This window comes from Gasterosteus aculeatus, chromosome 10 (assembly GCF_964276395.1).
Source record: "Gasterosteus aculeatus chromosome 10, fGasAcu3.hap1.1, whole genome shotgun sequence".
NCBI lineage: Eukaryota > Metazoa > Chordata > Actinopteri > Perciformes > Gasterosteidae > Gasterosteus > Gasterosteus aculeatus.
Window position 1 is genome coordinate 5,356,139 of NC_135697.1, and position 10,563 is coordinate 5,366,701.

The 10,563-nt window shown below is 41.1% G+C and overlaps 1 protein-coding gene across 2 annotated transcripts in view; it reads left to right on the forward strand.

Moving 5' to 3' along the window:
* Positions 1–2,540: 2,540 nt before the first annotated feature.
* Positions 2,541–10,563, forward strand: part of crybg2 (crystallin beta-gamma domain containing 2) — a 31,945-nt gene continuing 23,922 nt past the window's right edge. For both annotated transcript variants that reach the window (XM_040189072.2, XM_040189073.2), the window contains exons 1-3: positions 2,541–2,947; positions 7,406–7,508; positions 10,362–10,517. In XM_040189072.2, coding sequence (XP_040045006.2) covers positions 2,757–2,947; positions 7,406–7,508; positions 10,362–10,517 — 450 coding nt within the window. In that variant the 5' untranslated portion in view covers positions 2,541–2,756. The remainder of the gene's footprint in view (positions 2,948–7,405; positions 7,509–10,361; positions 10,518–10,563) is intronic.

Consider the following 10,563-nt stretch of genomic DNA (forward strand, 5'->3'; position numbering starts at 1 on the left):
CCACATTTGGTCAGTCCAAGACATAAAGTAGCTGTGTTAATTCAATACATGACACGCAGTTCAATTACAGATAGATCATTCACTTCCTGCCGCCTTCATATCGACCCGTCTGGGCAGAGAAAAGGTCTGTCACACCTCTTAAACCCCTCCAGGGTAAACATGTTGCAAGCTGTATGTGGCAACCCAAAAACCAATTTTTTATCTCAAGAAAAGACATATCCAACATCTAGCAACTAAATGAGCCCACAGTAAAAACAGAGGTGATACCTGACATGTCAGAATAGTTGAAAGTTTCAAAGTTACCTGAAAAATTGTCAAACTGACTTGATGAGACCCAAATGGTCAAATTGAAGATTCCGTCTCAACATGAGTTAAAATTGGAAAAACCTTTCGGTTTGGCTTTGCTTAACTTCACTAACATGATTCTGTGCAACACTCCATAATGTGGATGTGCATCCATTATTGAGCGGCAAAGCAACTTACCAAATGCTAATGTAAAAACACTATGCCTGGGTCGTGGAGGCGCAGGGCTTGATAGGGGCACAGCAGCTTGTGGCCTATATTCATGAATCCAGCCATGGGTGAAGATTTGAGTAAATGCTTTTAACTAATTCAGTATAGTCATTTGATTTTGGTTAGGGTCATTTTATTGACCAATTCATTGCAAATGAGGTCATTCAGTGTCACTGGAAGTTGCTGCAGGGGAATTCCAGCACAATGAGGGATAGAATGATTTCACTTTAATGACCCCTATTATCAGAGATGATGTGGGATTTATTTTCAGTCTCGTATCTCCTCAGGAGCAATGCAACCAAAGTGCATGGCTACTGTTACGGAGGAGCACATAAAAGGCAACTTTAGGGTTTGATAAGTATCACGTGAACTGTGAGACGTTTTTTTTCAAACATTCATCTGTATATGTTGAGCTGGGGATTGGTTTGTTTTTTTAGAGTTAAACAAGTTTTAGTGTTAAACAAGTAGCACACTTGAACTTACTTCTAGTTGTGCAGAAAGTTGCCGTCTTTGATTGGATCCTGCACGCTAATAGCGCCATCGTGAGGTGGAGAAAGCCACATGCAGGTGTGCATTGATCTGTGGTCCAGTGGCCTCTCAGCGCACCTGTGTTCCGGCTGCGACTTGCAAAGTCACCACAAGATGTCGCCGTTCATCCACTGAGAATGCGTGTTCACGTTCAACAGTGCACGAGGAATGAAATACAAAGCCATGGGTTAGTAGCATAAGGCTATGGGTTAGTTTAAAAATAAAGGAATAAAAGTTAAGTAAATAAAGTAAAAAACATTTAGAAATTAAAGATTAAAAATAAAGTGCACCAGCAAACAAAGTGACAAGTGAAAGTGACGTGTGCAGTGAGAAAGAAAGTGACCGGTGGGACGTCAGTCAGTGGGGGACCGGCTCTGTTGATGAGCCCGACTGCCGACAGGAAGAAACTGTTGGTGTGGCGGGAGGTCTTAGTCCTGATGGACCTCAGCCTCCTGCCAGATGGAAGGGGCACAAACAGCTTTTGTCCGGGGTGAGAGGGGTCGGCTACCAGCTTGCTTCAGGGTCCTAGATCCGAACAAGTCCTGCAGGGACGGCAGATTGCAGCCGATCACCCTCTGCCCGGTTCCCCACTGACTGACTCTGACGTCCCACCGGTCACTTTTTTTCACTGCACACGTCACTTTCACTTGTCACTTTGTTTGCTGGTGCACTTTATTTTTAACCTTTCTAAATTTTTTTTACTTTAACTTTTATTCCTTTATTTTTAAACTAACCCATAGCCTTATACTACTAACCCATGGCTTTGTATTTTATTCCTCGTGCACTGTTGAACGTGAACACGCATTCTCAGTGGATGAACGGCGACATCTCGTGGTGACTTTGCAAGTCGCAGCCGGAACACAGGTGCGCTGAGAGGCCACTGGACCACAGATCAATGCACACCTGCATGTGGCTTTCTCCACCTCACGATGGCGCTATTAGCGTGCAGGATCCAATCAAAGACGGCAACTTTCTGCACAACTAGAAGTAAGTTCAAGTGTGCTACTTGTTTAACACTAAAACTTGTTTAACTCTAAAAAACAAACCAATCCCCAGCTCAACATATACAGATGAATGTTTGAAAAAAAACCGTCTCACAGTTCACGTGATACTTATCAAACCCTCCCTTCACACTCCACATGCACTTACACTTGTCACATACACTCACAACACATGGTTGTATGGTTATCTGTTCGCTGGTGCACTTTATTTTTAACTTTTATTTTTTTTATTTTAATTCCTTCTTATCCTTAATTTTATTGTTTATTCTATATCCCCCACGCCCATAGCCTTATATTTTATTTTACACCGTAGAGTAAAATTGTAAATTTGTAAATTGAACAATTTCTTGCACTATGTTGTCTTATCTGTCATGATGTCCATTTTCTTACTGCCTGATGTTATGCACCAACCGAGAAAGTCAAATTCCTTATATGTCCAGAGCTCAGGTGACATTTTTTGGAAATACATTTTTTGGAAACCTGTTCTCGTGGGCTTCCCGACACTTGGGCGGAGCTTATAGTGGGCGTGTCAACACCTGAGCTCTTCACGTCCCACGGAGAAGGAGACAGCAGGAGCAGCTTGTATCTGTCAACAAGCGGCATACGTGCAGTGTTTTCCCACGCGGCGACTGTTTTCATCACCCTTTAATAAAGTGATCACCTGTTGGAAAGGGCTTTTGTTCGCGCGAATCAGTGGTTACGCGCGGTGTGGAGATGGCGAAGAGCTCATCCAGACGCTCTCTGAAAAGTTTCTTCTCCAGGAGCGAAGTCAGCCTGGACAAATCGGTGGAAAAGGAAGAGCGTGACGGAGAGAAGAAGAGGTTTAGATTCCTGAAGTTGAAAAAAAAGACAAAGAATGACGTCGCCACTGTGAAGGCGGCCAATGGGACCCAGGACTTGGTCAGGTATGTTTGCAGAACGTCGGGGATTTGCAGTAGCGATGCGGGGTCTTGTCGTGACGCTCTAAATGGAGCCGTACTGAGGGGACAGTCTTCATTGTTGAACACTGGTTAGACGCACTTTGTGGGTATGGGGGAGAATTTTTGAAATTGTTCTGCACGCTTTCTTTGAATGGGACGCGCCCTTTTGAAGTCATATTTCATCCCACAGTCCTGCAGTCAGTGTGAAAATAAATGAGGTTAATGACAGCTGAACCACAGCACATACATTTAGAATGACCAAGACTGAAAATGACTGCGTTTGTGGAGATTTTTGTTGAAAAAGGGGAGTGCGAAGCCTTTAGTATTGTAGTCCTTTCGTTCAGTTGTCATGCATGCAAAAGATCCTTACAACTTGTCTATAATATTGTGTGTCTGGTTTAAAAGCCTTCAATGTTACTAATAACTAAAAATATTTTCATTTTGGACTGCCAGTTGGGTGGAATCAGCAACTTAAATAAGCAAACTTTGCCACCGAGCATCTGCATTGAATATGTAGCTCTATTTTCTGATATTTTAAAGACTATCAATCTGATTAAGATAAGATATAAAATAGGCAACAGATTCATTGATAATATTTTTTTGCTGCTTCTCTTATGGAAAAGATAGATAAACAAAATGGTGAGACACATTACTAAAGAATACAAAGTAGAGACGTACCTCCTAACAGATAAAGATCAAGCAAGGAGGAAAAGATCCAAAATGTAAAAGATGAAGCCGTTTTTTTTAATTTATTTTTTTAGGCATTGACTTATAAACGATGGTTCCATAGGTGGGCTGCTTTTACAGCAGAGCCATAAAGTCTTTTCTGAAACATCTGCTAGACTGTGAAGTGCTCATTAGCAAACAGAAAATGAAATCATGGCTAGATTACCAGTTGGGCCATAAGGAGCAGAGCCATCGGAGCGACACAAAAACCCAAAGTGAACTCTGAAGCATCTGTGTCTTAGCAGTGTCATGCATGCACATGTTTGTGTCAATGAGAGCATTATACATAAACACAATATATGTGTCAACCTGCGCACAGGTGAGGGGCTGGTTGAGCCACTTGTTGCATGCTCAGAAAATGAAATCATGTTGTTGGTGAGGTTGTAGAGCAAACTCAGTGACAGTTTGTGTTTGCACAGGGACAAAAGCAAATGATGGTGTGTGGACTTTGAGGTCCGCCTTCGCACACAGAGGAGCTGCACACAGGGATTACAACGGGGTTGAGTTAGACGGCGCATACATTCAGTTAAAAGAGCTTTTACATTAGATCTGATGAGTCCATTTCCTAATTGTTGACATCTAAGATGAATGTGCAAGATCAGAGTCAAATCCAGACATAACTGAATCGGTTTTTGTTGTAAGGATTAAGTTTTAATCCCATGTCCGGGGAGGATTTAAGGGTTAAAGCAAGATATCTTGCAGTTATGTGGTTCGTTTTGACACCACAGCATTGCATACAGTTCAAGAGCGTGTCAAAATCGTATGGGACTCATTTTAGATCATAACACTGTTGTAGAATGATGGAAGAAATACGCAAGTTGCCTTTTCAAACACACCATGCGGCCTGGCGCGGTTTGTCGGGCTCCCGAGTGGAGTTGTAGACCAAAAGAGGTTCCGTGTAGACAAACCTGCTGCTCCACATGCCTACTGCATTATGATGGTGTCAGGGGCACATTTGCAACATATTAGTCACATTTAAAGGTTGGAAGTATCAACTTTGCTGTTAAATATCTGAGATTGTTTAGAACAATTGAGTCACTGTATGGTTGAACCGGTCACAGGTGCAGGAAGTGAGCGGGCTGCACACCACTCCAAAGATAATGTGATTATTAAAGATTTTTAATGAAGTAGAATGACATGTTATTATATCCAAGTATTAGACAAATGCGTTGCAACATCATAGGACTTTATTTATTATGGATCAGCTTAATTTCTTGCTTTCTTCACTTTGTATTGATGGGCCAGGTTAAATACAATTAGAGGGATTCATAGAGCCAGTTCCAGTGAAATTCTAGATGACTTTGTCAGTTAAATCAATTGCAGGCTTCAAGTAGTAAATGGGTGTTACTGCTGCCGGGTTCATGCTTTGTCCGTTCCATTGACCCTCGTTTTTTTTGTTAAATGCGGGTATTGACTCCAAATGACACGGCAGACAAAAGAAATGCTTGACTCATTGTGGATTTGAATGACGTACAAATGATGACATTGCTTTGCTTCTAGTCCTGTCTGTTCATTCAAATGGGAGGCTTAAGGACCATCCTCTATCCACACAATGTTCATTTCAACTAATTATCTTGCACAATTCACCACAGCGTAATAGGGAGCATCAATGAGAATGAACAAATTACTCTGATAATTGGTCCCAGCATCGGCTGTGTGTTCCGAATGAAAATACTGTAAAATAAACTACGTGCCCTTTGGGCAATAACCGTTGTGTGGTGGTCATAGTACATGTGGGAACACTCCGGGGAGGCCCTCGACCAATTAAGGCGACATTGTGATGCTGAAAACCTTTTATATTTAGCTGCATTTAGGGCCAATTAGAATTCCATTGTATAAGCAGCCATGACATCCTTTTACTAAACACACAGTAACCGTAACAAAGCGTAGGAAGACTGCTGTCTGTCCTCTTCCCAACATCCTGGTTACACATGTCTGACAAGCTTGACTGTGGCAACATGCCTAACGGTACACACAAAGGTTAACAAAGACTGGTAGAGTTCAAATTTGTTTACAAAAAGTACGTTTTACTTTTATATCTCAGTAGAACATCAACAGGATTTTAGGAGGAAATGGTCCGGTGCAATTGGGGGAGGGATAAATGAGAACACGGGTACCCGCTTGCTCTGGACAGTAAATATGAAGCTTGCTAGCAGTCCGGTAGGCTTAGCTTAGCATAAGGACTGAAGAGGGGCAAGCAGTTGGCGTGGCCGAAGACACTGTTCTGTTAGTACAGAGCGAGGCTAGCGGCTTCCCCCTCTTATGCTAAGCTAACAAGCAGCTAACTCAATGCATTTCAACAGTTCCTTATATAAACAAAGTGGTACCTATTTAAGTCAATCGGGATACAGAAAACACGTAGTGTGTGCCAGTTTGCAGATAGAGATGCAAATGTGTAATTCCACCCCTCTCTCTTTTTTTATCAGTCTCGTTATGCAAACAAGTATTCCCACTTTTACTGGACAGCATGAGAGAAAGTAAAGAGGTTACATCCTGTTGGAATTCATCCAAATCAAGATTCTTCGTTCAGAAATGTCAAGTGTTTATGTTGAAAGTGAAAGGCTTTGCATGTTTCTTTCTGTTTTGTCAATTTGGAATTATTTGTGTGTCATATTAGATAAAAGTTTCAAATCTCTCCTGTTGAAGGCGCATCAGCCCTTCATACAGAGAAGAGCGGGAGCAGTTCTCACCTACATGTGTGCAGCAAAAGCACCCTTTCCTTGTTTCACTACAGCAAATGGCGTGAATGTTTGTTCTGTGCAGACGTGAAAACAGACGGGTTTGTCACAGTGGTCCATGTGGATCTGCTGGTAATGTTTGCTCGTCCAGTTGTGCAACGCAAAACCGCCTGTGTGTTCGAAGGAACCTTTGTTTCATTTCTTTGGTGTGATGACAGCTCACGATTATTTATGCAGCTTCTCATGCTGACTTTGAAGCCTCACACTGAGGCCGATAACTGGACAAAGCCAAAAGCATGTTTCATCACTACATAGATGGAAAATTAAATAATCTGCATAAAAAAAATTTGACTGTGCTAAAAGTAAAAGTTCTATTAAAACGCTGTTCCAAGAAACACAAACTCGCTCTGCTTAGCCGGTTCTATTGAACGTTCCCTAACGATGGTTACTTACTTTAAATTGTTACGCAGCAAAAGCATTTTTTTTAAGTCACTGCTTATACTGGTTAAAAAAGGATAGCCTGTATGTGTATTTGTTCACTCCCTGGTTGTTTTAGTATACTGTACTGCACACTAACTTAGTAATTCCAGGGTTTGACATTAGCTTTTGCCCAAAAGATTTACTTTGTGGCCATCAAATATCCCCTTTAGGTCCCTAGAATTAATCTGTGTTTCTCAATAACATTGCCCGTCTAAATAAAGGTTGAGTAAATGCATATATAATATATGTAATAAGGGCTTGATATTTTAAGAAAATAATGCTCAGTACAGGTACAGTAACAGTTATTATATGGGTTCGCCAAGTCTTCTAAAACTTTTTAATGTATTTATGGTGTGCTTAAATACATTAGCTTATTTCCTTCAATCTTCATAAATTATCTTCTCAGTGCAAATCTCAGAGGATCGTACAGCTTGTCATGGCTCACGTTGGAAATGTATTTTCTTCTGCAGTGTCAAACTTTAAAAGAAAGGCATTTTCAGCTGTAACAGTTTAAAAGTGTTCTGACTTAATGTATTATTTTCAACTGTGTATTTCTCAGTACTGCTGAGCCCAGTGTTACTTCCAAGGATGCAGAGGCCTGGGTCCAAAATATTCCATCGGAGAACACGAGTTCTATCTATGGCACTACATCAAGGTCAAAGGTCAGTCAAGCGGTTTGTCATGTCGACCCTCTTTTTTTCCTTAACAGACGGATATCGCTTGTATTAATATGTGATAATGATGGCTTTATAGGACCCGATCAAGATGGGTTTACAGCTTTACAGTCTGTACACATACGACATCCTCTGTCCCGAAACCCACCATCGGCACAGGAAAAACCCCCCAAATGAGGGAAAAAAGGGAAGAAACCTTAGGGAGAACGTCAGAGGAGGGATCCCACTCCCGGGATGGACAGACTACAATGGATGCCATGTGTACAGAATGAACAATGTATAATACATGCAATTCCTATGACAGAAATGATTCAAGTAACTGTGAGTAGTAAGCCAGGCGCACAGCAGGACCACTGCAGGGGCAACCGCCATCAGATAGAACCACCATCAGATAGAACCACCATCCACAGGAGCGTGTGGTGTGCAGTGTGTCTAAATTTGGAAGGCTAATGTTCGACTATCTGGAAGTCTTTTTTTTTTTATGTGTGACACGCAGAGGGACAAAATCGTCGTCCTGAGGATCAGCATTCATTTATAAAATATGTCCTGTAATTGCTCAAGGCCATTATGACCACGACGTTTATCAGTACAAATATGTTGACTGTTTAGTCTAGGGTGTGAGTAAAAAGATGCCAGTTGCCAGTCTGGTTACCAGTAATAAACCCTCATTAGTTCTCACTGTCATCACAGCTTGTGTGATGTTCATAATAGAATTTATATGTTTAGCTTTTAGCATTTTTTCCCCCAATATATTACAAGACAAACCTTTAACACTGCATGTGAACGATGCAAAAAAACGTCATAATTCAACTTTGGGTGTGTGCAAATCAGTGTTTTACTCAGGCAGAACAGGCCTGTAGGTTCTCTCTCTGTGCTGGTCCAAAACAACAATATCCTTCAGTGAAACACTTGGAACGCTGCCTACCCCCGTTCAACGACAGTTCAACCAGCCACAGTTCAACGGTAACTGCATTCCGCCCTGCGGGGTTCTCACTCCGGGTCCTGCTGATAGGATGAGGTACAGGAAGCTCTGAAGCTACATTCAGACTGCAGGCAGAGCCGTTATAAAGAATATTCCCACGTGATCAGATCACATGTGTTGCTGTGGTAACGACGTGGGGGTCCGTAGGAGAACCTCCACACACTCCACACAAAGCAGGTCATTCTGCAGGACATGCAAACTCTGTAATACACCCTAAAAACAGTAGTTCACTTTAACAAAGTGCCTCACTGGCTTGTTTCCCATGTATGCCAGCAGTAGATACCCAAACAGGAGCAATGCACCGAATATTTGTTCCCTCCACAAGAGGGCACCAGTGCTTAACTGAACAGCAGCATCGTTGAGAATCAATGCTGGTCTGACTGTTTTTGCAAACATCCATTACAGACTTGCTTTACAGACTTGGTGAAACAAAATATGAGAGGACAATTCCTCTCATCTGATTTTGTACTAAAAAATAAGATACCGTATATAAAGTTAGCAATATAGGAGGAAATCTTTTGAAGGCCACGCTTTGGATCACGTTACATTAAAACGATTTACATTATAAAACGGTGATGGACACCACATACACATACACCACATACACATACAAGCATTTGTTCCATTGTGTATTTCATTTATGTTTCCACTCATCCTTTTAATTGGGGCGTCATGTCAGACCAGAACTTTTCTTTCTGCAAAAAAGCTTTAATTATATTTATTGATCTGCATATGATTGACAGTATATACTTACAGTACGCGTCGGAAGTTTGGACACACTTTCTTGTTGAATTGAATGAGAAAGAAATTTCATTAAATGCTTTTAAAAGTCTCTTCTCAAATGCAAGCATATCATTCTTAATAGTAGGACCCGAAATGTAAGTAAAATATTCACTTTGATTAATCATTCCATCTTATTTAGTTCTTTTCATGCTTACAGTAAACACAATCCCTTCAATGTGGCTTTACATGCGTCAAACACACTACCCACTCAGGTGAGACTCCACGGCGATTGTTGCTTTTGCTTCAAATACTTTCATCACAGGAAGAATTTTGACCGGCACACCCAGTTAAAAAGCTGGCTGATTGCCACGACAGCCGTGTGTTCCATTCACCTTTGTTTGTTGTTGTTTGGCTCAACAGATGACGCGCACACAATCAACAGAATAGCATCACGTCTTTCTGACCTCGATTGCAATCAGTGTTTTCGTGAAGCAGCACTCCTTTGAATATCTGACATTGCGTCATAACTAGGTCCTTACGCAAGATCCTTTCAAACCTTTTCATGCTTATTGTGTTATGTAATAATTATTTATAGAAATCATTTTTGTTTAGTAACAGTAAAATGTACTCAAACCAAGCGGTCACAATGATTCAGTGATGAACTGACTCACTTTGCTTTGTATACTGGATTCATTGGAAAAGGACACGTCTCTATCAGTTTTACTAGATCGTGTTCTACTAGTCTAATTTTTCTTTAGGGTGGAGTAGCTTGTAAATGCTTGGAATGAAGTTAGGGAGTCAACTCTTTTACGGCGCATTTTTCATTGTACAATATCCTCATTCTTGCCATTGAAAGCAGCTGTGAAAGTTTATCTTTCACAGCTATCTAAATTGTTAACTGTTAACTCGGTATTAATGGAAAGTTGTCTTTTTATTTGTATGTTAATCAAACTCACAATTAATAATCCCTATATAGAATTTTGGCAGGGATTTAAAGTCTAAACATACGGACTGAAGAGCAGAAAATAGAGTCCATAATGGATAAATGCATGTTAGAAACATATCACGCTTACTGTTTTGTATTTCTTATTCCCTCTTACCCTGTTTAACATTCCATCTCTCCCTCTTCCTCTCAGGGAAAAGAATTCAGCTACTCCGAGATGGACCTCCGTAAACCGAAGAGGTTTGCCACTTTCTCCTTCGGTCTTCGAAAGAGGAAGAAGAATGATCAAGGGAGTATCTCTAAGAGCACCTACGGCCTTCATGGTGCCGGGATTGAAGAGCAAAAGGAGGTAACTCTCGCTTCCTTGAGTGTTTTTCAAACTTATGTGTCTGATC